General features: G+C 48.8%; 1 protein-coding gene across 5 annotated transcripts in view; it reads right to left on the bottom strand.

The window, feature by feature from the left end:
- Positions 1 to 1,284: 1,284 nt before the first annotated feature.
- USP33 (ubiquitin specific peptidase 33) overlaps positions 1,285 to 26,611 on the bottom strand; it is a 65,102-nt gene continuing 39,775 nt past the window's right edge. For 2 of the 5 annotated variants that reach the window (XM_036755138.1, XM_036755139.1), the window contains exons 9-24: positions 25,574 to 25,652; positions 24,058 to 24,496; positions 22,942 to 23,067; positions 22,112 to 22,227; positions 19,451 to 19,623; positions 19,251 to 19,345; positions 17,914 to 17,947; positions 17,340 to 17,385; positions 16,967 to 17,147; positions 15,056 to 15,182; positions 14,144 to 14,313; positions 13,843 to 13,924; positions 12,868 to 12,976; positions 12,160 to 12,262; positions 10,482 to 10,550; positions 1,285 to 2,441 (exon numbers count right to left, since the gene is read on the bottom strand). In XM_036755138.1, the coding sequence (XP_036611033.1) occupies positions 2,284 to 2,441; positions 10,482 to 10,550; positions 12,160 to 12,262; positions 12,868 to 12,976; positions 13,843 to 13,924; positions 14,144 to 14,313; positions 15,056 to 15,182; positions 16,967 to 17,147; positions 17,340 to 17,385; positions 17,914 to 17,947; positions 19,251 to 19,345; positions 19,451 to 19,623; positions 22,112 to 22,227; positions 22,942 to 23,067; positions 24,058 to 24,496; positions 25,574 to 25,652 (2,107 nt within the window). In that variant the 3' untranslated portion in view covers positions 1,285 to 2,283. The remainder of the gene's footprint in view (positions 2,442 to 10,481; positions 10,551 to 12,159; positions 12,263 to 12,867; positions 12,977 to 13,842; positions 13,925 to 14,143; positions 14,314 to 15,055; positions 15,183 to 16,966; positions 17,148 to 17,339; positions 17,386 to 17,913; positions 17,948 to 19,250; positions 19,346 to 19,450; positions 19,624 to 22,111; positions 22,228 to 22,941; positions 23,068 to 24,057; positions 24,497 to 25,573; positions 25,653 to 26,611) is intronic. The other 3 variants (XM_036755142.1, XM_036755140.1, XM_036755141.1) reach the window with 3 other exon arrangements.

Here is a 26,611-nt window from a genome sequence, read left to right as displayed (position 1 = left end):
TCAGGTCCTTCATCCTCAGAAAAACATCTGAGCATGGAGCACAAAACAGAGAGGGGAATCAAATGAGTGAGCAATTGACCAATCAGATTAGAGGATACGTGCAAATAGAAGAGGTTCTTGCACATTAGAGACAGTAACACGGATGGACGGCAGTGAATTGAGGAACAGAGAAAACAAGGATTCTGGAGGAGGGATGAGGAGAAAACACAGGCCCTGTCAGGCAAGATTTCTGTACAAGATGCTCATTTTTGTTACAAGCCAGGAAAGGGGGCTCGTCCTCGGGGGTGGAGAGGAAGAACCATCCCAGAGCCAACACAGCTTGGGCAATGAGAGGTCACGCTGCGCTAACCTTTTGGACAGGGCCACAAAACTGGCATGAAGTCTTTGGCAAACATTTCCTGCTTTCCCTGTTCAAAAAGATGGAAGAATGTGGCCTGGACAACATCTCAATGAGGCAGATTCTGAACCAAACGGCGGCAGAGAGAGAACAGGCTGCTACCGAGGGCTCCAAGACAACGTGGAAGGTGTTAGGCGCAGTGCCCTGGGGACACACTTTGACGACAGACATTTCTACCAATGACCTGATAAAGGCACTGGTCACACCTTTCGCCTAGCTGCTGGGAGAGCCACAGTGGACATCCTGATGATCTATCAAAGTGAACCTCAATAGTTCTTCACAAGTTTTCACAAAAATGGGCAGATCTGATCTGGAAAGGATCAAGGGTTTCTTGGGTAGCAGACTTAACAGTCCACAAAATTAGGGAACTCTGGTCATTGCATCCCTAGCACCTGGGAGACTCTTCCCAAGTGTGCACTGAGGAGCTTCCAGGAACGAGGAGCTAACTTTTGTCCTCATCAATCCCCTCTCAAATGTTGCATTTTTTAGAACCCTCTTTTCTGGAAGGGTCCTGTCAGATATGGTGAAGAGCCTATGGCTATGCTGCGTGAAGACTAACTGATGGAACTGGGGATATTTCATTTGGAGAAGACTCAGGGGGGACTTGAGAGCAGCCCTTGGACACCTCTGCTCCCTTCCCAGAGGTCTTCCAGTGGAGGCGGGAAGACATCTCACATCTTCCCCTTTGGGGAAAGCTGCTCAGGGTCCCGCACCCCTGTCCTCCTCACCCTTCTGTATGGTGCCTTCTACTGCCACAACCTGTGTGAGCTTTGAATCCCCACAAGCCTCACAGGGGAAATCAACTTTTCCTTTTCTCCTCTTCTTGTGCCCAAGGACTTTGTGCCAAGTACAAACCCAACCAGGAACATTCACAAATCTTCAAAGACTGTTTTTAAAAATCACTTTATTGAGCTGGTTCAGAACATTGCTTGAGCTGTAGCAGCAACAAGTGGTCCCTCCCCCAATAACCCGACCCGCGCTGTCCAGCGTTTGCAGGTTTGGACGTCATGTAATCATGCCTCAGAGAGTGGTACAGAATATTATTCAGAAGGAATGTTGATGCGTTTGACAAAAAACTTCTCCAAGTGCTCTTCAGGGTGGCCAGGGTTATTGATGCATATTACAGACTGCATGCTGTCAAAAAAAAAGTACCCTAAAACTCGCTAGAGATTTTACAGCCACCGACACACAAATGAAATGTTCTCTGGGCTTGTAAGGATCAACATTTTAACATTGACAACATACAAGCAATAAATTACATCTGTCGACAAATTCATCCAAACCAATTACATACTTGATCCATCCAAAAGAGAAAATGTGGTTGAGGCTTTCATGGGCCACACCTTTCTATACTGCAGTGCCAAAAAAGGGGGGGAGAGGATACTTTTCCTGAGTTTTGGGAAATTCCCACAAATCCTGCAGGCCCAACCTTCTGATCAATGTAAAAAGGCCCCACAGAGTCTATCCCAACAGGGGCCCTTGGCAGAAAGTGCTCCATGTGGGGTCAGAATCATGGGATAACGTTTTGAAAAACATTTTAAAAGCCATTTTATTTTACAAGTCTACAAAGGATACTATTGGTTTACATGTCATAAAAAAGATCAATGACCTACTGTCCACTGATTGAACAATCTCAAGACACAGAACTCATCCCTTTCAAAATGTGACCTTTGAAAGATTTCACAGTAAATTATTTAGCATTAAACGTGTCACCTATAATAGATTCCAAGTCACGACATACTCATCCACAACTGTAATGCCCAGTGAGGAGGAAGAAAGGGGGGAAAGGTGAAAAAGCAAGAAAACAGACATGCTTTCAGGAATGGTTTTTCTTTTGTGCGAGTGGGAAGGGTTCCCCATGGTTGTCCTGATCTGTGTGGTTGAGGTCAGAGGGCCCGGGTCTCTACTTCAATCTTCTCCTCTGTGTGCAGCACGTCAGGGTCGACAGGGGCGACAGGTGGGCGCAAAATAACCTCTGGCCCGCCGCCATAGATGGACTGAAGGAAATTCCATGTTTCTTCAGAAATCTGCCCTGAATCTGCCCCTGGGGGAGGAGCACACACACAGGTCAGGGTGGCTGGCATCAACTAGCTCTGCCCTGGGCTCTACAGACAGGAGCTAACCTGGGAACCACGCCAAGGGGCCTCCACAGCTGGGCTCCCCTATGCTTCAGACAAGCACAACCCAGGAAGTCTGGGACGTCACATCTGAAAAAGGGAGGTGAGGGAGGGCAGGCTTGTCCAACAAATCTAAAACCCACATCTACTGAAAATGGAAAAAAAAAAATCACAGAGGGCAAAGAAGCCTTTGATCTCCGCTCCTTGTCCAACACCTTCCATCTGCATTCTCACCCTGTCCTTTGTCCAAAAATGTCTGACATATCTTCTACATATAACTTCACATTGAAGTTATTTACACAATAGTCAAGTTGTAAAGAGGAATTATGACCAATGGAATGAATCATGAGAAAGAAGAAACAAAACCAAAAACCAAAAACAAAGACAAAAACAAAAGAGAAAGAAAAAAAAAAGGAAACAAAAAAAAAAGGTGAGCGTAAAGTATGCCTCAATTTGCATTCAAACTCCATAGTTCTTTCTCTGGATATAGATAGCTCTCTCCATCATGAGTCCTTTGGAGTTGTCTTTGCATCTTGTATTGCTGAGAAGAGCCAAGTCTATCAAGGTTAGTCATCACAAAAGAAATATGTCTGTGGTTGTGTATAACGTTCTCCTGGTTCTGCTCCCCTAGCTCACCATTATATCATATAGGTTTTTCCAGGTTATTATGAAGTCGTTATCATCCCCATTTCTTATAGCACAGTAGTATTCCATTACCTTCATATACCACGACTTGTTCAGCCAATTCCCCAATTGATGGTCATCCCCTTGATTTCCAATTCTTTGCTACTACAAAAAGAGCTGTTATAAATATTTTTGTACATATGGGTCCTTTTCCCACTTGTGTGATCTCTTTGGGATACAACCCTGGAAGTGGTATTGCTGGGTCAAAGGGTATACACATTTTTATAGCCTTTTGGGCACAGTTCCAAATGGCTCTCCAGAATGGCTGGATCTGTTCACAACTCCACCAGCCATGTAACAATGTTCCAATTATCCCATATCCTCTCCAGCATTTATCATTTTCCTGTTTTGTCATTTTAGCCAATCTGACAGGAGAGATGTGGTATCTAAGAGTTGTTTTGATTTGCATTTCTCTCATCAGTAGGGATTTCAAGCATTTTTTCATATGCCTATAGATATCTTTTAATTTCTTCCTCTGAAAATGCCTGTTCATATCCTTTGATCACTTCTCAATTGCAGAATGACTTGTATTCCTGTAAATTTGGCTCAGTTCCCTATATATTTTAGAAACCAGGCCTTTATCAGAAACACTGGTTGTAAAGATTTTGTCCCAATTTTCTGCTTCCCTCCTAATCTTTGTTGCATTGGCTTTGTTTATACAAAAACTTTTCAATTTAACATAATCAAAATTATCCATTTTGCATTTTGTAAGGCTCTCTGCGTCTTGTTGGGTCATGAATTCTTCCATTTCGCATAAATCAGACAGGTAAACTATTCCTTTCTCTCCCCAATTACTTATAGTATCAGACTTTATTCCTAAATCAGGAACCCATTTTGACTTTATTTTGGTATATGGTGTAAGATATTGGTCTATGCCCAGTTTCTGCCCTACCATTTTTCAGTTTTCCCAGCAGTTTTTGTGAAATAGTGAATTTTTAGCCCAGAAGCTATATTCTTTGGGTGTATCAAAAAGTAGATTGCGATAGTCGTTGACGATTGTGTCTTGTGTACCTATCACATTCCACTGATCCACCACTCTGTTTCTTAGCCAGTACCAGGTAGTTTTGATGACTGCTGCTTGGTAGTACAGTTTAATATCTGGTATGGCTAGGCCACCTGCCCTAGCATTTCTTTTCATTAATTCCCTAGATATTCTAGACTTCTTGTTCTTCCAGATGAATTTTGTTATTATTTTATCCAGCTCTGTAAAATAATTTTTTGGTAGTTTGATTGGTATGGCACTGAATAGATAAATTAATTTAGGTAAAATTGTCATTTTTATTATATTAGCTTGGCCTTACCATGAGGAACTAATGTTTTTCCATTTATTTAGACCTGACTTTATTTGTGTGAAAAGTATTTCATAGTTATGTTCATATAGGCCCTGGGTTTCTCTTGGCAAATAGACTCCCAAATATTTTATAGTGTCTACAGTAACTTTGAATGGAATTCCTCTTTCTATCTCTTGCTGTTGGGTTTTGTTAGTAATGTATAGGAATGTCGAGGATTTATGTGGGTTTATTTTATATCCTGCAAATTTGCTAAAGTTGTTTATTATTTCAAGTAGTTTTTTACTTGATTCTCTAGGATTCTCTACGTGAATCATCATATCATCTGCAAAAAGTGATAATTTAGTTTCTTCTTTGTCTATTCTAATTCCTTCAATTTCTCTTTCTTGTCTTATTGCTACAGCTAACATTTCTAGTACCAAATTGACTAGGTAATAATGGACATCCTTGTTTCACCCGTGATCTTATTGGAAATGCATCTAGCTTATTCCCATTACAAATAATGCTTGTTGATGGTTTCAGATAGATGCTATTTATAATTTTAAGGAAGGCTCCATTTATTCCTATGCTTTCTAGTGTTTTTAATAGGAACGGCTGTTGTATTTTGTCAAAAGTTTTGTCTCCATCTATTGAGATGATCATATGGTTTCTGCTAGTTCTGTTGTCGATATGATCAATTATGCTGATAGTTTTTCTAATACTGAACCAGCCTTGCATTCCTGGAATAAATCCTACCTGGTCATAGCGTATTATTCTTGTGATAAGTTGCTGCAATCTTTTTGCTAATATTTTATTTCAAATTTTTGCATCAATATTCATTAGGGAAATTTTCTTTCCCTGTTTTGACTCTTCCTGGCTTAGGTATTAGTACCATATTTGTGTCATAAAAAAGAATTTGGTAGGACTCTTTCTTCACCTGTTTTCCCACAAAGTATAGGAATTAATTGTTCTTGAAATGTTTGATAAAATTCACATGTAAAACCATCTGGCCCTGGAGATTTTTTCCTAGGGAGTTTATTGATGGCTTGCTCAATTTCTTTTTCTGAGATGGGGTTATTTAGGAAATTTACTTCCACTTCTGTTAACCTGGGAGATTTATATTTTTGTAGATATTCATCCATATCCCTAAGGTTGTGTGTTGGTAACCAAAAATGGGCTCCTTAGCACTTAGTTCAATAAGTGCCCTTGAATAGTTTGGCTTTTGTTCTCTTTGAGTAATTCATTGAGCCTTACTAGGTGCTAAGCCCCAGGCCCAAACCCCTATTAGGTGTAAAACCTATGTGGGGGTGGATTGATAACTAAGGTGGGGCCCAAGGTGGAGCTAACTCAGGGGAGGGCCTAGTTTACACATGAGTTTGAGTGACATGTCTGGGACAGCAGAGGCTTTTAGACCACATGGGTTTAAGTCACCTCTTTGTGACGATTCTAGGTCACGTGGGTGAGTCGCATGTGTGACTCACCCCTGACGCTGAAAAAGATATAAAAACCAGGGGTTGGCTGTCTGTTCTTTGGAGCTCATTCCTGCAGCAGTGGTGGCATGCGTGACTCTGGGCCAGCCCTTGTTCTGAGCTCCCGGGCTGAACCTAGATGTTGGTAACTATGAATCTGTATTTGGTCTGTCTGTTGATATTTGTAATTTGTTTGTATTTTGTTCTGAAGTTCAAGGTGCTGGCTTTTTTCCCTGAACTAAGTGAATGCTGTCTGTATGCTGGATTAAAGTAAACTTGTCAACCCCTTCACCTTGCTTTCCTTATTAAAGCAGATCAAAAGAACCTGTGCTTTCCCAGCATGCCAGCAGCTTTCTGGGTGCTGGCTGTGGGTGGATCTTACACCCCCACATAAGCTGCTAGCCGGATTGTGGAAACAGGTTGTCAAATTTATGGGCATACAATTGGGCAAAATAATTTCTAATTATTGTCTTAATTTCCTCTTCATTGGAGGTGTGTTCACCCTTTTCATTTTTGATACTGGTAATTTGATTTTCTTCTTTCTTTTTTTTTAATCAAATTGACCAAAGGTTTATCAATTTTATTTGTTTTTTCATAAAACCAGCTCTTTGTTTTCTTAATTTCAATTTTATTAATCTCTCCTTTGATTTTCAGTATCTCTAATTTGGCATTTAATTGGGGATTTTCAATTTGTTCTTTTTCTAGCTTTTTCAGTTGCATGCCCAATTCATCGATCTTCTTTTTCTCTATTTTATTCATGTAAGCATTTAGAGATATAAAACTGCTTTTGCTGCATCCCATAAGTTTTGGTATGTTGACTCATTATTGTCATTCTCTTAAAGAAGTTATTGTTTCTATTATTTGTTCTTTGGCCCACTCATTCTTTAGAATTATTTAGTTTTCAATTAATTTTTAGCTTATTTTTCCATGGTTCTTTCTGACAAATAATTTTCATTGTATCATGATCTGACAAGGATGCTTTGACTACTTCTGCCTTTCTGCACTGGATTGTGAAGTTTTTATGACCTAGTACATGGTCAGTTTTTGAGCATGTGCCATGTACCGCTGAGAAAAAAGTATATTCCTTTTTATCCCCATTCAGCTTTCTCCAGAGGTCTATCATATCTGCCTTTTCTAAAATTCTGTTCACCTCCTTAACTTCTTTCCTGTTTATTTTGAGGTTAGATTTATCTAGTTTGGAGAGGGGGAGGTTGAGGTCTCCCATTATTATAGTTTTGCTGTCTATTTCTTCCTGTAAATCCCTTAACCTCTCCTCTAGGAATTTGCATGCCATACCACTTGGTGCATTTATGTTAAACAATGATATTGCTTCATTGTTTATGATAATTTTTAGCAGGATGTAGTGTCCTTCCTTATCTCTTTTAATTAGATCTATCTTAACTTTTGCTTTGTCTGAGATTAGGATTGCTACCCATGCTTTTTTTACTTTAGCTGAAGCACAACATATTTTACTCCATCTTTTTACCTTTACCCTGTGTGTATCCCCCTGTTTCAAATGTGTTTCTTGTAAACAGTATATTGTAGGATTATGGTTTTTAATCCATTCTACTATCTGCTTCCATTTTATGGGAGAGCTCATTCCATTCACAGTTATGATTACTATCTGTCTTTTTCTCCATCCTATTTCCCCCTGTTTATGCTTTTATTTCTCCCTTTCCCCTTCCATTCCTCAACAAAGTTTTGCTTTTGACCAACGCCTTCCTCAGTTTACCCTCCCTCTTGATTCCCCTCCCTTATCTTACTGTTTTCCACTTGCTACTTCTTCCCTCCCTTCTGACCACACCCCTCCCTTTTTACCCCCTTTCCCCTCCTACTGCCTATAGGACAAGTTATATTTCTATACTTCTCAGGGTATGTTATTCCCTTCTTGAACCAAATCCGATGAGAATAGAGCTCAAATACTGCTCTTCTCCCTCCCTTCTTTCCCTCTACTATAACGTGTTTAGGTGCCTCTTCATTCAATGTAATTTACCCTTTTCTACTACCTCCTTACTTCTTCTCCCAGAACCCTCCCTTGACATCTCTTAATTATGGTTTTTATCCTTATATTAGTTATTTTATACAGACATCCACAGTCTATGTGTATCCCTTTCAATTATCATAATAACTGTACTATTCTCAAGATTGACATATATATATCACATACGTAAAATGATATAATCCTATATAAAGATATAACTAATTTGCCCTTATTGATTAATAAGGTTTGTGGTGGTTTTTCCCCCTGTTTACCTTTTTATGACCTCTTGAGTTTTGTGTTTGAAGATCGAATTTTCCATTGAGTTCTGGCCTTTTCATCAGGAAGGTCTGGAATTCCCTTATTTCGCTGAATATCCATCTCCTTGCCTGAAAAATTATGCTCAGTCTTGCTGGGTAGTTGATCCTTGGTTGTAGTCCCAACTCCTTTGCCCTTTAGAATATCATATTCCAATTTCTCCTGTCATTTAATGCAGAAGCTGAGAGATCCTGCGTGATCCTAACTATAGTACCATGATATCTGAATTGTTTCTTTTTGGCTGCTTGCAGTATTTTCTCCTTGACTTTGTAATTCTGAAATTTGGCTACAATATTTCTTGGAGTTTTCAACTTGGGGGTCTCTTTCACGGGGTGATCGGTGGATTCTTTCAATGACGATTTTACCCTCTGGTTCTAGACCTCTGGGCAGTTATCTTTGATAATTTCCTCGAAGATACTGTCAAGGCTCTTTTTTCATTGTGGATTTCTGATAGACCAATAATTCTTAGATCATCTCTCCTGGATCTATTTTCCAGGTCAGTTGTTTTTCCAGCTATTTCACTTTTTCTTCTACTTTTTCATTCTTTATATTTTGTTTTACTGCTTCTTGATGCCTCATAGTCATTAGTTTCCACTTGCTCAATTCTAATTTTTAATGAGTTGCTGTCTTCATTTTGCTTTTGAGTCTCCTTTTCCAGTTGGTTGATTTTACCTTTAAGGTGTCATTTTCTCCATTTAGATTCTGAATCTCCATAGCCATTTCACCAATCTTATTTCTTAAAGACTTGATTTCATCAGTGGTTTCTTTTTTTTTCCATTTTTTCTTTTACCTCCCTAATTTGGTTTTTGAAATCCTCCTTTAGCTCTTCCAGTAATGCTTTTTGGGCTTGAGACCAGTTCACATTTCCTTTTGAGGTATCAGATGTGGGTATAGTGTCAATGCTATTCCTCTTCCAAATTGGTATTTTGATCATCCCTGTCTCCGCAAAGTGAATCAATGGTCCTTGGTTTTTTCATGTTCGTCTTCATGTTGTTTAGCTTTTTCCTGGCTTCATGGTGGATTTCTGCTTTTGGGTCTCAGGGATCTCAGTCCCAGGTTTCTGGTTCTGGGGACTGTGAAAATCTGTACTGGCTTTGTGTATTATAGCCTTCAGTTTCCTGAGGTATGGAGGAGGGGTTTGCTGCCTGAATTCTCCTTTTCCCCTGGGGCTGCTCTCCAGCACTGTTGCTCTTCAGCAATGGTCTCAGCTGTTTGTTGTCTGTGCTGGGGTCTGCTACTTCCCCTGGGGGTGCAAGGGTACGTCTAGCCTCCTGGTGTTGACCCCTGCTGGCTCTGCCCCCTGGGACTCAGGAACTCCCACTGCTTGGCCACTGAAGCCCCACTTCTGTCTCCTCTATTGCAGCGTTTTTTCCCCTGAGGAATTCTTTGGGTCAGGGGAGGGATTAGAGCTATTTACCTGGCCATTATGTCTCCTGGAAGTTCAAGAAGACCCATTTCATACCTTTGGGCTGCAAGCCTCAGGAGTTGACATCTCACGGCCAGAGGCATTGCGCTGCTGCTTCTCATCCTTCAACAGACTCAAGTCCTGTGTTGGGAGGCCTAGGGATCTCCACCGGTTTCAGGCACCCAGCTTTCTCTCAGCCTGTCTCGCTGGTTGGTTTCCGCAGCTGCTTCCGCTTTGGTGCTGTCTGGTGCAGCTCTCTCCCAGCCTATCAATCCGTCCCGTTGACCTTTTGGACTCTCCTGGCTTGGAAATTTGCCCCACTCAGACTGCTTGCATCTTCTAAGTCTCCCAAATCTGCTCAGATTCACTTTTTTAGGGGAATCTGACAGGACTTGTGAGAGACCTCTGGTAAGAAACTGTTTTCATGCGGCCATCTTGGCTCTGCCCCTGAGAGCTATGAGTCTTGAAGACAGGGTCTGTCCACCTATCTGTACATCCAACCTTCCACCTGCCCATCCATCCATCCACCCAATCTTCCATCTGTCCAACCAACCATCCATCCATTCCTCCATCCATCACTTCATTGATTCATCTGTCCATCTATCCAACCTTCCTTCCTTCCTTCCTTCCATCCATCTTTCCTTCCATCCAACCTTCCCTCTGTCCATCTACTCACCCCAGGAGGCCTGTTCGCCTGGGGGAGGGAGGGATCCACCCCTCGACCCTCTCATTTCCTTACTGAAATGTCACAACTTTACAATAAATGACACTCATAACACCTGACAAAAGCCAAGTGTGAACAAGGAGCCCAACACAGGCAGGTACGTGTGCACCGCTCCACTTACCTTGTTTGAGGATGATGCTACCACCCTTGTTGATGGCAATCTTAGTGTTATCAATGGGTCCAGGCGGATCTAGGGTAGCAGAGAAGAAAAGGTCAAATGTGATTGTCAGAAGAACCAGGGCAGATCTGTACTAGATTAACTTGTCACATGGCTGAAGGCTACACGGCCTCACTTCTGACCTCCCGGGCCTGCACCATGCTGCAGAGATGCGCTGAAGTGACCCTCTCACCAGCTCTGTGAGGTTGGGTCGGGGGGCTCTGAATCCAACAAGGGTCCCAGAGCCAACAAGTGGCAGCCTTCCTGTGATGCAGCTCTGCTCTACGTTCATGTCACTGGGAACGCAACAAGTTCTAACGCTAAGGAAGCAGGTGACTTAGGAGCTGTAATGAAGATGCTGCTGTCATTAACAGGAGCATGGGTGCTGAACCCAGGGCTGGAAGGCAAGTCCAGCACATGTCAGGGCCTGGGGGCTCAGAGCTAAGACAGGAGCTGTGTCCGTGGACTCCCAAGACTCCCAAGTTCTTTCACCTGACTCACGTTCCACGGCTTGAACAGGGGCTATGAATGTTCAACATGGTACTTGATGGAAACCTGAGAACGTATGAGGCCTTGGCAGGATTACCTGGTGGGAGAGGCTCACTAAATTCCTGAGATCTTTACTGCAGAATGAGAAATGAGGGAAGCAAAGGGCCAGGGACAGGCTGAGGTCAGAAGGGGAAAAAGCAACCCGCCCTTTATTTAGGATCTAGCCAGCCATCCCCAAGTGTGTGCCGAAGACACCAGTCAGTTTTAAAATCCCAAATTACTAAAAACTCAGCCTGCCAGACAAGCACAGCCACTAGATGGAACAGAGAAGAATCCTGGGGATTCAGGAGCCCAGCGACCCCAAATCCTCACTCGGGGAGGCTGCAGGAGCTCAGCTCCTGACTGGACTAACTCCGAACTTCCAGTTAGACCAAGGTAGAAACCTCAAGTTGGGGGTTTCCCCACTTTACTCTGGAGAAGCAGCCCCTGAATAGGGGACCCAGAGGGGCCTTGTTGCTGCTTCGGAGGGACCCTGCCTGGAGCCTGTTTGGACATGGGTCCTTTCTGGAGGGGCAGGACTGGACAGGACACCCTTCCAGGGGGAACTCCCCCCTGGACCAAGGGCCATGGGTGACAGTGGCTGCCCTTGTGCTCTCCCCCGGTTGTTTCCTTGTTCTTTCCTCAGGACTATCCCAGCTCTCGGGGTCTTTTCCTGAATCCCCCTTGGGCAGCTGTCCCTCCAGCACGATCACTCTCATTACACTCATGTCTCCCAATTTTCCCAACCTTTTCCCCAATGATGGACACCTGCTCCACCCCCAGGTCTTACAGGGAGCCTCCTGCCCGTCTCTGACCCCCTGGTCAAGTTCACATCTGGACAGTTGGGTTACTTTTTGCTCGTCCAGCACTCACTGGCCGGGACCCTGAAAGCTTCAATGACCCAGGCTGCCCAGAGATCCTCTCCAGGGGGTAGGAAACTTGGACCTTTGATCAGCCTGGGGTTTCCCCATCTGCCACGTCCCAGAGCAGCCTCGCGATGCTGTGGGACAAGGGCCCCCTGGCTCCCAGACTTCTGGATAACAAAGCTCAGAACTAGAGAGACTAAAGGGGATCCTGAGGGAAACCAAGGGCCCACATTTGCCCACCCACTCACCTCCATCTTTCCCTTTCACAAACCCTTCCCACTCTCTGAACCACTGCATGCTGATGCAGAAAAACGCAGCCGGTGACTCCTCCTCCTGGAAAGCCCGGTTCAGCTGGAAGGGAGAAACAGGAAGTCTCCAGAGGCTACCCCCATGCCCGCTCTCTTCCCCTCCCTCTCTTGCCTTCCCCCTTGTCCACATGTCAGCTCAGGTCCTTGGTCTCCACTCCCTCCCTTCCTGGCCTCTGACATACAGTGCTGCTTATCCCCCCAGATGCCGGCCTCCCTTTTCCATTCTCAGGGTGTGGCCAAGGCTCTGTCCTAGCCACCTTCAACAATGGCAGCGTCCACACTTGCCCTGGCTTGGCTCTGCTCTCTGCACAGAACATGGCCTGTCCTCCCTTTCTAGGTCAGCAGGGGCTCAGAGGAAGGTCTAGTGTGGAACACGAGCCGCCGATGGCAGCTCCACTGAAGAGGAAACATAACAGCTCTGATCTTGTGGATGAAAGGGCCAGTACAGATGCAGAGTGGGACACCGGGAGCATGCCAGGGGAGGAAGGGTGGTAGCTGGGCACAGGGGCTGCCAGTGCTGGGCCTGGGGTCCCTACGCTTTCCTTTGATCATTTCCATGTTTAGCTTTCTGAGCAAATGCCAACCATTCATGTGCAACTTAGCCACAGACTCTGGAGAAACGGGGGTGAGAGAAGAGAGGTCCTTTACCCGAATGAACGTGTCCAGCTCCACCTTTCTCCTTTTCTCCACCTTCTCTGCTTCTATCTGGCAGGTGTGACACACATACAGGTGGTTGACGGCCGGTCCTCCCCCATACCTGGACCCAGACAGATGGCACCATTAACGCCTGTGAAACACCTCCCTCCCTGCCTGCTCAACATGCTCAACAGCTCAATCATGGCACCGTCACCTCGACGCCCCGATTTCTGTCAGAGGCAAGACGTTCCTGAACCCCACTCAGCCCAGTGGGGGCCACTCGCCCCACCAAGGAGCCCCAACAACCCGGGGCGGGGCAGGGCTTTTGCCTCACCTCCATCCCACAACTCTGGCATCTGTTGCCCCCACATTTGCAGCAGACTCTTCCCAGGTCTAAAATTCCCTCCTCTCCCTTTGGGGAGTGCACAAGTACCGGCTTAAGGACCAGACAACTGTCTGGAAGCCTAGCACCACAGACATGGGACATCACACATGTGACCTCTCGGCCCACACTAGCATGGCTGTGTCTAACACACACGAGACAAAGTCAGATTCTCTACTTTGGGATCTGCCTCATTTTCATTCTGTGTAATGATTTTGATGTAAATTCCTAGAAATATCAAATTAGCTTCAATACAGAAAATACACAAGTAAACTTTCCGAAGATAGCTGTCCTATTTCACAGTAAGGGGACCCAAAGGACATGGTCTGGCCACCCTCCTAATCTTTCTTTGGCTCTGGTCTGAATCAAGGGGCTTAAGGCTGGGCCTGACACTGAAGAAGAAAAGAAGCTGACTGCACACTCACAGGCTCCTCCTCCTCCCTCTCAGCTGTCATCCCCCCCTTTCCCTCTCCCTCCCCTCCCCTTTTTTCTCTCTCCCTCCCCACCTTTCCCCCGTCTGTCTGTGGTCAGTCACCCCTCATTCCTCCACATCCACGAGGTCCCCAACCTCCCGCTTAGACCACAAGGAGAGGGAGGGAGGGTACCTGCTGTATAGATTATCCCAGATGTTCTGAGGCAGCATCACCACCAGGTCCTCAATGTAGCTAGCTTTGTGTGGGGGAACACCTGAGGAAAGGGAGGGAAGTCTTGGGTCATAGGAGGGCACCTGCTCCTCAAACCCCACGGATTTCAGAGGCTCATCCTGGAAGCCCCAGGAAGGAGGAGGAGGTCCTTGACGCACAGAGAGTCCCAGGAGGCTTCCTGGGGCCCTGCCTGTGGTGCGCAGGTCTCAGAGGACCCCCAGCCATGGTGGGAGGGACCCCCCACCCCCAGCTGACCTCTCACCTCCGTGAACACAGAGGAAGTCGTGATTGGAGATGGGGCCGGGCTCGGCAAACGTCTTGAACTTGTTCAGCCACTGCCGGGAGACGTAGAACTGAAGAAGACTGGGCTCCATCATGTTCAGGAGGTTGGACACACGCCGCCTTTCCTTTTGTGCTTCCTCGCTGCTCTTCCTACAAAGGGCAGATGTCTTACTATACTCCCATCTGGACTCCAGCCACCCTGAACCTCAGTCTTGTCCTCTCCAAAAGGAGTAATCTGTGCTGGGCAGGACAAGTCCCAGACAGACTTTCCTAAGAGCTGACTCGCAGCCTTGTGGGTCTCCAGGGGGAACCAGAGGGTGCTGGGCCTGCATTCAAATGCGGCCTCAGACTCCCAAGTCCCTGCACTGCTGCCTGCCTCAGTTTCCTCATCTGTAAAAGGGAATGGAAGGAACTCTGACCCTTGCAGGGTCATTCTGAAGTGCTCTGCAAACATCAATGTGCCCATGAGCTTCTCTGCCTACCTGCCCTCTGCACGCACGTGCCTCTTGACCCTTTGGGTGGGTCCCCCAAAGACACAAAATGGCAAGGAACCCCGCTGAGAGAATTCCCAGCAGCCCCTGCCCCCCAGAGCAGGCCCACTCCCCCCCACTTAGTCTTCACACCAGGGCAGCCCCCCAGGCCTCAATCTCGGTATTTCCAGCACGTGTTAAGGAACCCAGCCCAAACCGGGCTTTTAATGGCGGCTGACTGGGCTGACTGGTCACCACAACCAAAGATGTCCCCACCAAGCAGCCAGCGTAGGGTTAGTGTAGGTGAGTCTCTCTCCTCCCCCACCGCCTACACACCACGACACGGAGGAAGCCCCCTTCCCAGTCATCAAGCCCCTTCAGGCACGGCCGTCTGGGGCCTGTCTCAGGGCACCTTTTCTTACCTGTAGAAAAGCACATAGGCTTCCGCATTCTGCACGGTTGCTTCTGAGACCTCAGTCACGCTCTGATCGTCGAACTCGTACCACAGGGTGTTGAGGTTGTTGCGGCAGTAGGCGATGTAGTGCCCGCCTAAGAGAGTCAGGGGACAAGCAGGTTAGAGCACAGAGCCAGCCGGGCGCATCTGGATACCCCCTTCCCCCAACCCAGCCTGGTCGCACATCTGCCCTGGGTCCGCGAGTCTCTGAAAGCCAGGAGCAAGCGGCTGGCAGCCCCTCGGACCAGAACCCATGGTTTACCCGGACAGATGACTAAGACTGGGGAAGGGGCGTGGGAACCTGCTCCCATCTGGGATTCAAGCAGTTGCCCAGTGCCAGAATGACCCACAGTGGGCCAGCCACTGTCAGGGGCCACGGGACTCCCTCTCACACAAACTTGGGCCACTAAACACCTGCAGATGCTGGGTGGGGATGTAGGGGCATTGGTGCTCCCCGCAGCTCCCTTTCTAGTGCTCTGGGCGTGAAGATGCTGGTGGCCAGTCGTGCACTCCAGGTGATCACCCCCAGCTGGGGCTCATTCTCTACCCCGCATTTGTCTTTCTCTTTCTCTCCTCTGTCTCTCCCTCCATCTCTTTCCCCCTTCCCTCCTCCATCTTTCTCTCCCTCCTTTCTCTCCCCCCTCCCCATCTCTCCCTCCCTCTGTCTCTGTTTCCCCCTCCTTCCACTTTCCCTTTCTTTCTCTCCCTCCTTTCTCTTCCCCTCCCCTCCTCCTTCTGTCTCTCCCCCCACTCCCCACCCCTTCTCCCTGGAGCTGAAGGAGCGCCTCAGTTTATCTGTGGGCAAAGGGACAGAGCCACTCTTGTGTCTGACAAAAGGAGGGACGTCGTGCATCTGCCTCTGACCAGGCCCAGAACACACGGTCCGCCGTGATCCTCCTTTCCATCTGTGGGATGACTGTTCTGAATGTCTCTGTACACTGAAGGGAGCATCATAGTCTCATCGCCGTGGAGCAAGCTCCCGCTTCAGTTCATGGCCTCTCCCCTCTGCTGGTGGCGCCCAATGCCTCCCAAGGCTTCTGCTCATGATCTCCAGCTGCTCTGCTCTGCACAGCCTCAGCTACACCACTGTCACAGGCCCTGCCCCGCACCGGGTACCTTCGGGTGGTCCCCTCCCCTCTCTAGGACTGCCTTACTCCTCCTGATGGTCCCCCGTGGGCCAGGCACATCCTTGGTGCCAAATACACGAGACAGGACTCCCTTGACCACGCCCGTATGCTGGGTCTCCCTTAGGTGGGGGCCAGTATCTATGAGATGCTGTGAGCACCAGCACCCTCAACAGACCTGGGATGGAGCAGGCCCAGGAGGTTGTGACCTCTGCCCTCTCTATGAGCAAGCCAGGAGACGGGGCTTATAAGGAATGGGGGGGGGGGGGCGGGAAGGGGAGTTCTGATGAGGCCATGGGTCCCAAGAATGGGCAGGACCTCAGACAGGTCTCAGGGAAGGCCGCCTGGGCACAGCATCTGCTCCAGAAAACCACACGCTCAGATGGTCGGCCCAGATCCTGGAGACCGTCCGATGAATGCAGTCTCCTTTACCCCAAATGAGCAAATTCAGCATGGAGACCGATGCTTTTCCTAAGGTCCTTCTTTCATTTCTGGTCTGTTCTGAATAAATGCACTGCAGCGCGCACTGTGTGATCCTTTTTACAGCAGACCCCATGACAGTGGTTGAAACATAAAGAGCATGAAGCTTGCCAGGAACGGAGCCCAGCTGCCTTTCTATACAATGCAACACAGGCCGACAAGGGCTAGACACGCTCTCGTATACCACAGCCTACTGTTCAGCCAGTGAGGCTTTGATGACCAGATTGATGTCGGCGCCCATCACGCCCCTTCTCAAAAACATTGAATGTACTCACTGCTCGCAGTTCCATGGTGACAGATGACTGACAACAGATCGTAGGTCACGATCTGGGCAGGGCTGTCCTTGGCAAGGAAGGGCTGAAGATCGAGGCCCTCAAGAGGAAAAGACACGTGGGTGCTGATTTTGGTGGAAAACATGAGCTCGTGCCTGAACCTCTTCAAGTGTATGCACAAGATCTGCAGGGAGAACAATGAGCCCAGTTACTACATGGTTACAGGCCCGCTGGCTGCCCGACAGGGAGGTGGAGAGAATCTGACGTCCGATCAGAAGGGCCGCAGCACATAGCAGTGAGCCTGGCGAGTCACCCCACCCCCTTGCCCCCAGGCTGACTACCGTGTGAGGAACCAAGTCAGAAAGGCATTACCCACCTCAGGGAACTTCTGCACCTTACAGAACTTCACTCCATTCCTCAATCTGAGTAGAAAAGAGGAAACAGGATTAGGAAAGGCCCCAGCACACAGCAAGGTCCAAGGCTCCGCTGGTCAGGCCAGGGGAGGGGGCAGCCTGGAGCCGGAGGGGGCAGCCTGGAGCCCGAGAGGGCACACACACCACAGCCCATCAGCGGCAGGGCCAGACTGGGGCTGTCCTCTAACCACTGGGCCACCCTACCTCCCCGTCAGGCTCCCAGGGGTGCAGGACCAAGACTATCTGAGGTCGGTGCTCCCGTGGAGTTACTCAGACTTCTCCCTGGGGCCCCACGCCTCTTGGCCTCCCACACTGGGGGCCCTTTGCCCACGAGCTCACGCCAAAGCTCCTTGGTCTCCTGAAGACTTGGCACCTGCCCACCCCATAAGTTACAGACCTGGCGCCCACCTGCCTGCCCCATAAGCTAGGGACCTGGTGCCCACCTGCCTGCCCCCACAGCCAGGGACCTGGAGCCCACCCACCTGCCTCGAAAACTGGGGGTTTTTCTGAAGGCAAGAAAGGGCTTCTTCCACTTACTTTTTGCATCTTTCACAACTGTACATGTTGTCACCTGTAGACAGAAAAACATCACGGCAGAATCAATCCATTCCTTTCATAACACGGGGTAAAAGGCAAGTTATTCCAGCATCCCCACACCCCTCTTATGGACAAAGCCTGTGCAGCTGCTGAAGCCAGGGCAGAGAAATACCAGAGGGAGGCCACATAGCCCAGGAACCTGTCCTGGTCTGTGTGCTAGGAAGGGTCAAAGCCCACCTCTGCCTGGGGGGCCAAGGGGCACTCCTGGGCTGGATGGTCTAAATGCCTAGAAACATGTGACTGTGCTGACTACTAGGGAGGGAGAAAGAAGAAGAAACTGGTCAGTGCCAGAGACACAGACCCCCCAGTCGAGGAGACAAGGGAGGGAGTGGTAGAGCAGGAGGAGGACAGTGGGTCCACAGGAGCCTACCAGGAGCAGAGGATATCATCCCAGGAGTGATGGGGCCTTGGAAGCAGGGTGCTGGGGGGTGGGGGTCTGCACACAGGGCCACTCGCCCGAAAGGCATGTCTAGAAAGTAGAGCATGGGAAGGGGCACAGTACACGCTGGACCCTTTACTTGTTGGATGGGAAATTAAACTTTACACACTTTCTTCCCCACAGAGAGTAGAACTAGGAGCCACAGGGTGAGGATTTATACTGGCTTGAAGGAAAATAACCCTTGGCTGAGAAGAAGCCATTGGGTTAAGCAGGTCCGTGTTGGATCGGCCTTGGAGGCACCTCTGGAGATTCTGTGACCGGGGGTGTAAGGGGGGGCCTCCTGGTCAGCTCACAGGCGGGCCTTGCTGTCTCCAAGAGGACCCCAAGGGCCAGCACTGGGAGCAGGGACAGAAGCCAAACTATCAGGGGCAATGAAGAGGCAGAGAAATGAGCTCCAAATTGCCTTGTAGCCAAGGGAGGCAGTGATGGCAGCTAGTGTTGGGGACAGACACAAGAACGCAAGGCTCAAACCGGAGGGGCAGGGTCACAGACCTGAGCGCAAGGGGAGACATAAGAAGGAACAAAGAATCTTTTTAGTGAAAGCGTCCACAGCTGCTTCCCTAAAAAAAGAGGCCACCTCATTTCCCAGATTTCAGCAAAGCCTCACAGGTTCAAACAGCTCAGAGCAAAGGCAAGGCGCTGCGGCATCTGCCAGGAAGGAGCAGAACAGACAGCCAGAGGCTTGGGCAGGCCAGGGCCCCTTCATTTCTGACCCTATAGCACGTCTCTGACTTAACAGTCAGTAAAGCCACTGATGAAGACCTCTCCACGTCACCCCCTCGACCAAAGGCTGCCCACACCAATGGCCCCTGTTACAAATAGGAGGAAGTCGCCTTACCTTTGAGCTCATCTCTGGCGAAAAAGGCAGCGAGACAATCTTGCAAGGTCACTACCGGACCCCAAAACCAGCTAGGGACACAGGAGACAACAAACCTAGAAAGTCATTGACAGAAAAAGAAGGGCCAGCAACTGTTGTGCTGGTCACACAGAAGCAAGAAGGCCCCAAACAAAGTGTGCGGCCGACAAGGGTGAGCGTACCTGCGCAAGTACTCTACAAGCAGGGCGATCCATCCTTGGGGCGCATACGCCTCTCCACAGGAGCCCGCCTTCACCATGGCGCTTGGGTGGCTCGCTGAGTGCAGCCGGGCCAGGTCCTCCTTGCCAGGGATGGGCAGGGACAGGTCCTGGAAGGTCTCGAGTGTCACCGACACCTGCAGTGGCGAAACGTGGCATGAGATCCCACCTGGCTTCCCTCGCCAACAGCTCTCCTGGGACAAGCCGGTGGGGCTTTCCTCCTCAGGGCCAGGCCCCATAAGACCCTGCACAGAGCCCTGTTTCCTGGACACGGGGAGCTGCAGCCCCACCTGGGCCTCTGAGAAGCCCGAGCTGTTTCCTCTGCCCCCAGTCAGCAAGAGCTACAGCACTATACCAGGCCTGCCCCAGCAAACGGCAAGCCCTCTGAAGGCGCAAGTCCCTGACTGGCTCTGCACAGAGCAACTCGATCATCCCAGCCTAGTGAGCAGTGCTGGGCTTGGGGTCGGCCGGGTCTGAGTTCCAATGATACCTCTGGCCAGTTCACCTTCTTGGCCACAGTGGGCACCAGCCTGGCTGGGTGCTGAGCGATCCCACTCAGGGACTTCCCTGCTAAGGAGGAATCAGCGCCCTTGCTCTTGTGGCTGACCATGCAAACCGAGCAGCTTCATGCCCAAACAGCGTACACCTTCGGTACCAAAGCCTTTCCTTCCCCAAAGGTTGCCATGAAGGCTTTACACGCTCCTCCACCACAACCGTCATCTCCCTGGCTTTGGCCAAGAGATCTTGGCCTGTTCTTTGTCAATGCTCATCCTGACTCTCTTTTCTTTCCTTCTGGCTCTGGGGTCACTTCTAGAGCCACAGAAAAGAGCAGTCACCTGTATCTTTGGCCTTGGGGGCTTCGGTAACTGAGATAACACATGCTGCTAAGAAACGACTTGTCACGTTACTTTCCCTAATCCTAAACAATCCTTCTGTATCTATCTTAAACACTTTTCTCATCTGCTGCCCTCTTACATAATACTTCTCCATCACGCTGTTCCCTGAACTGGCCACAGTTCTCTTTCTCTACTTATCCTTACCTGGTTTCCAAAGAGAGATGGACAGAATGCCATCTTTGTTTTTGAAAGAAGCCTACATAATTCCACATTGGAATTGGTTTGGAATTTGCCTGAACAATCTCTAGGGCTGAAAAATCAAGGATTTTTCCCCATTCTACTTGAATCAGGTTAGTTATAGAGACTCTTACTACCATTTTTCTGCTTAAATTTCATTGCCATTAGGTTAACATTTATTTTTAAAATTTAGTTGCTATGCCCCAGGGTGCATGCATGCACACACACACAAACCATACATGAGCACACACACGCATGGGTGTGCATGGAGGCACATGGACACAGACATACACACATACCCTCCCCCTCATCGTTAGTGGTCCCTTTGAGCACAATATAATCCCACAAACAAGCCTCGGCACTTTCTAATTGGGCTTGTACTTTGACTAATGTTATGAAAACGTCATAATTCCTGGAGTCTGTGAAAGAATAGTAACTTTAAGCCCATCTTTTCATGTTAAATTCTTATGTCTCTTAGTCTTCTGAGTGTTCCCTACTGGACACACTGTTGGGTTAATCCATTCAGTATCACTCTCTCTGGTCAGAGGAGAATTCATTGCACTTCTTCTCTGGAGGGAAGGTTTTCCTATAAAAATAAGAGGGATTTCCTCACTAGGTTTCCTGGGGGCTCACACCTGGAGCTGAGAAACTTGGGCCATTCTGTACATGTATCTGACTCCTCTTCCATTTCCTGATGTTACTGAGTGACCAGTTAAGCACTCACAGGAGTCAACAATATGGAGGACAGGAAAAGGCCCCTGGGCCTACTGGACGGATGAGAAATGTCCCTGGCTATGCTGGGGCACCCTATGAAAAATGTACCAAACTTGGAAGACCTGAGCTCAACCTTAGCTCTCCCCTCATTCTCTATGGGACCATGGGAAAGACACCAACAACCTCCTGGGGCCTCAGGTACCTGGTCTTTAAAAATAAGGTGGTACAACAGTGCAAAGACCACTGGGCCCAGAGTCAGCAAGACCTGAGTTCAAATCCAGGCTCAGACATTCACCAGCTTTGTGACCCTGGTCAAGCCATTTAATTGCTGCCTGCATCAGTTTCCTTATCTGTAAAATGGGGATAGTAATAGCTCCTCCTCCCTAGGGTTGTTGTGAGGCTCAAATGAGATAATAATTGCATGGCTTGGTGCAGTACACAGTAGGCACTAGATAAATGTCAGCTGTTATCTTTAGATTGGATAATTTTTAAAGACTTAAGCCAAGTGTAAAAATGAATCCACTTTCAAGGGCATTAATCACTATCCGCCTTGGCTCAGGGAACTTTCAAATTCATAAATTATCCATTAAAATATGAATGTCTGACTTAAATGTAGCAACTGGTACTGTCAGTGACACACAGTGAGCATCCCTCTCTACAGAGCTAAACCCAAACTCCTTTAGAGGAACAGGAGGAAGCCTGCCCTATGGGGCATCTCCCCCAGAGGTCTGTGGAGTGTGTGTGTGGGGGCAGCCCCCACCAGGCTCGAGCCCCACCCCCCATGACAGCACCAGCCCCGAGTTCCCAGACGGCAGGAGGGGCCCCCCACAGCACTCACCCGGTCACAAGTTAGACACTGCACAGAGCTCACAATGGTCCCATCAAAGATGTCTGAAATGACGCTCCGGTATCTCTTCTGCTGCTTTTTCCTCTTGGGAGACGAGGCCGGCAGGGCTGGGGGGCAGAGCGCAGTGGTGACCATCCATGTCAGCACCTTGCACACAATCCTCCTCACACCACGAGCCTCCCTTTAGGGAAAAGGCTGAATTACAGCCGTGGGCACACAGAGGAGCCATCCACAAGGGGAGGCGACAAACAGCGCCCCCCAAAGACTTGAGAGACACGGGCTCTCTTCCCAGCTCTGTCACCAACTCGGTCACAAGGGGGCACCACTGCACACTCACTAGCTGTGAGACCTTGGGCAAGGCCCGTGTGAGCTGCCTGCCTCAATTTCCCCACCTGCCAAGTGGGCGTAAAAGGGTGGCCCTGAGGATCTAACAAGATGCATTTGTAGGGTGCCCTTGTGAACCAGCAGGATGCCTAAGACACCTCCCTTCACTAAGCTCTCTGTGTCCAGGTCGCCTCCGTGCAGGCTCTGACAGGGCTGGACCAGACAGCCACTGAGTTGAGGGAGGCAGAAGGGAATGTGCGTCTATTCAGCACTTAGCACATGCCAGGCCCCAGACAAACATGATCTTACAGGGTGCTCACACTGACCCATTTTAGAGATAAGGGCACTGAGGCAGAAGGAGTATAAGCGAATGAGGTCTCCTGACTCCAGGCCCAGAGCTCTGTGCCCTGTGGCTCCCCCTAGTTGCCGGTGTGCCATGTTAAGAGCCAGCATTTCTGTAGACCTTGAATGTGGTGACTTGGCTGATACATGTTTACCTCTTTTATGGCCAGAGACTGTGCCTGGCCACAGGGAGCTCGATCTGGGAGGGCTGGCAGACAAACGCGGATTGCCTCCTTCACTGGATGGGACATGGTCATTTGAGTGATTCTCAGGTGCATGCTCTGGAAACAGCAAGTGTTTGTGTTAGAAGCAAATTGGCAAATATTCAGAAAAGGAGGAAAGACTTCAGTGGTTGGTCCAGGGAAGAACCACAAAATAACAAGGAGGAAAGCATGACAAAGCCTCTCAAAAAGCACTCTCCTCTCAAGCTCAGGCAAACCTTTTAGAGGTCACTGTAAGAGGGCTCAAGACAAGCCTGACCCATCAGTGCCTCGCTGGGCCATGGGCCAGATATGTCCTGACTCCTGGAGGCAAGAGAGATGTGATGGGGGGGAGGGAAGAAGGAAGAAGTTGGGGGGGAAGGAGCCAGGCAGAAAAGGCTCTGAGGATGGCTCCAGGAACCATCATCCCCCAGGGCTGAGCACCTGCCATCTATGTGGTGTCCAGGCCCGTTCCTGGATGAAATCATGTGTGTTGTAAAGCATGGGTCACTAAGAGGCCATATACTGTGGGCTTGTGCTGGGCCCAGGGAGCTGAGCCTAGCAGGCAACAGCACCTGAAGGGGCCAGAGGCTCAGGGGGCACAGCGGCACACCACACCTAGCGAGGCCTCATGGCAACCTGCCTTGCCCTTTTGGTGAAGGGCGCCCATGGGGGCCATGGGCTGACCCACAGAAGCCCAGTCCCTGCTCCAAACTGCTCTAAGAGGAGTCACTGAGCCTAGATCCAGACAGAGGGCAAGGATAATACCTTCTCCAGGGTCTGTCCAAGGGCCTCGGTCAGCACAAGGATGCAGATGGGCAGGCAAATCCAGAGCCCAGGGCTCACAGGATCACTGCCCCCAGGGACACATGGGTCCAAAATTCTTTTAAGCCCATGATGGTTCCCACTGAACATTCCACCCCTCCCCAAATTACATCTCTGAAATGTTACCGCGCAGTAAAAGCCATCAATGTACCATGCTGGCCTTGCAACACTTCCTGCTCCAGCCACCCAGTCACCACGCCACTCCCTTCATCCCTTCCAGTCCCAGGGATGGGTGCCAGTGCTCACCTGAAAGCCGGCTGTGTATCTGCACTTTGACGGTTTCCTGGCTGTTTAAAATGTCCGCCATCTCTGACAAAGTGTCTACATCTTTCTCTAACTCATCCTCAGGACCCTTGGGGCTCGCCTTGTTACACAGAACTTTCTCTTTCACCGTCCCAGGACTGGGGTTGTTCTCATCCTCCTGGATTAACATGGCCGTCTCCATGTGGTCTTCCATCAGACCTCGGGAGCCCATCTCATTCTCAGCTTTGTCGCTGCTCCCACATGACTCACAAGACTGAAAGTCCATCTCTGATGGGCTCTTCTCCTCCTCCAGGCTCTCTTCACCCGGCCCGGGAGGAGCCCCATCCTCAGTCTCCATGACCTGCTCTTTGAGTTCCTCATGAAGCAGGTCCATTAGACATCGGAGGAATTCCTGGGCATCCTGGACAGGGAGAGACACAGCCTAGTAGAGAGGTGCAGTGTCAGGGTTCAGGGGACTGAGCTTTCCCACTTACTACCTCTAAGTTACTTTAAGTTGCCATTTGTTTCCTCATCTATAAAATGTGGGTGATAACCCTAGTGGCCTTCCCACCCCAGGCTGGGGTGAGGACCCACTGAGTAAACCTCACAGTTCCTGTAAATGCTCAGCAGCAGCACCAGCTTCTGTGGGCCCTGCTCTAAAATCTCTGACACTGTGGCACAGTCTTTAAGCACTAAGGTCAAACGTGGACTCCCACAAAGCCCCTCTCTTGTTCCTCATGATGGCCTGGAAGGCAATTAGGGCTCCTGATGGCTAAGTCAGCTCTGGCTGCCCTGGAGTACCAGGCGCTCCTCGAGCCAACCTCATTCAGCAGTGCCTGATGTAAGATCCCTGCTCAAGGAATGGCCATGCTCCAACCCCACAGTGCCTGGCACACAGTAGGTGCTTAATAAATGTTGACTGAGACCACCACTTCAGCGATAAATAAAATCAGAATTTCATAATACTGGAGACAAAGCAGATGTCCCTCAGTGCATCTGGAAGATCTCTGAACACACATGGGTGTGTACAGGTTATCATGTATATTTCTGCCCTATTTTTCCAAGGAGAGGAGAGGTCACTTCTAGAACAACAGAGGAAGGTGGGATTGTACACCTCAGTAGAAAAACTGATAGGCTGAGAAATGTCTTATGAAGTCAAGAAAACTCCCCTTAGGTTGGCTCCATGCCCAGTCCTGGGGTCTTATGAGGCCTTCATGCTCCTACTACCCTGTCTTCTGATGCTTACTGACTTGGGGAAGGACATCAAGCTGCCTACTAAGTGCCATCCACTTGGAAGCTGTTTCTGCTTTAGGACCACTTTGTATACATAATACCCCAGATCCAAACCTCAGTAAACCCAAAGGATTGTTTCAGCGACGTTGAAAACCAAAGGACAAACTGCAGAGACTCATTGTTCACATGCTTTTCCCACGAGAATACTGCCAACTATGACTTTCTATAAGGAAATCAGTCCAAGCTGCTTCTACTACCACATAAAATTCAGTGAGGACCAACTTACCTGTTGGGAATAACCTCGAAATGCTGGGTTGACAGTTTTAATTCCTTGAAACAAATTAGTCGGAACAACAGATCCTGGCCTGGGGAGGGAAAGGAAACATTCAGAAATGGGAATATCAGATTTGCCATTTCTATCTTAGTCACTTGTAAAATGGGAAGGTTAAAAAAAAAAACCAACACATGCAGATGCTCCAGGGACACGCCCAACACTGACCCTCAGCGTGGAAAACAAAGAGCCCCCACAACCTGAATTCTGTCTTCTTCCTAAGGTCGAGAAGGCCACCAGATGGGTCTTGGATGAAGGAGGAATATCTCTTCTTACATAAAACCGGAGGTCAGGACAAACAGAGGTCACTGGGGAGTGACAGCCCTCCTCTGCTGCCTTTAAAAGGACACCCAGGCCTAACTCCAGCCTCTCACCAACCCGCTCCCCACCTCCCTAGACATAGACACAGAAGCCCGCCAGGCCACCCAACAACCAAGACATTTGTTTTGTGTTGGAGCCCCCTAGAACCTGCTGTCTCCATGCTAAAAGTCCAGGAGGACCCCCTACAAACACCACAGAGAATGTTAATTTGTGGTTTTCTAAATCACTGGGCCACAGGGCAAAGAAAAACAGTCTTGCTCCCTGAGCCTTCTCTTTTTCCTCAGACCACTGGAAAAAAAAATAAGAATACCCATTTTTGAGTAGCAAGATGCGAATGGAACCCTATTTCCTGCCCTTGAGTGAAATGTGTCAAAGTGCCAAAAGGGATACCCTTTTCAGGTCCGTGGCTGATGCATATAACCCAAGGACAAGTGGCCAGGACTACTCTCAGGGCAAGGTGGCCACTATCTATAGCTGCAGAGTGCTGTCTTGGGGCAGCCGCCCTCCATCACATCCCAGGTCCCATGGACGTTAAGCTTCAAGCTCTGCTCATGACTGGTGCCAGCAGGAAGCAGGTTTGCTTTTACAAAGACTTTAAAATCGGCTTTCTCTAGAAGAAGAGTGGATGGGAGCCTACCCTTCTGCCCTGGGAGTCGGACAGTCTGTAGGCCT

This window comes from Trichosurus vulpecula, chromosome 4 (assembly GCF_011100635.1).
Source record: "Trichosurus vulpecula isolate mTriVul1 chromosome 4, mTriVul1.pri, whole genome shotgun sequence".
In the NCBI taxonomy this organism is placed as follows: Eukaryota; Metazoa; Chordata; class Mammalia; order Diprotodontia; family Phalangeridae; genus Trichosurus; species Trichosurus vulpecula.
This window is presented reverse-complemented; position numbering and strand designations above follow the sequence as displayed.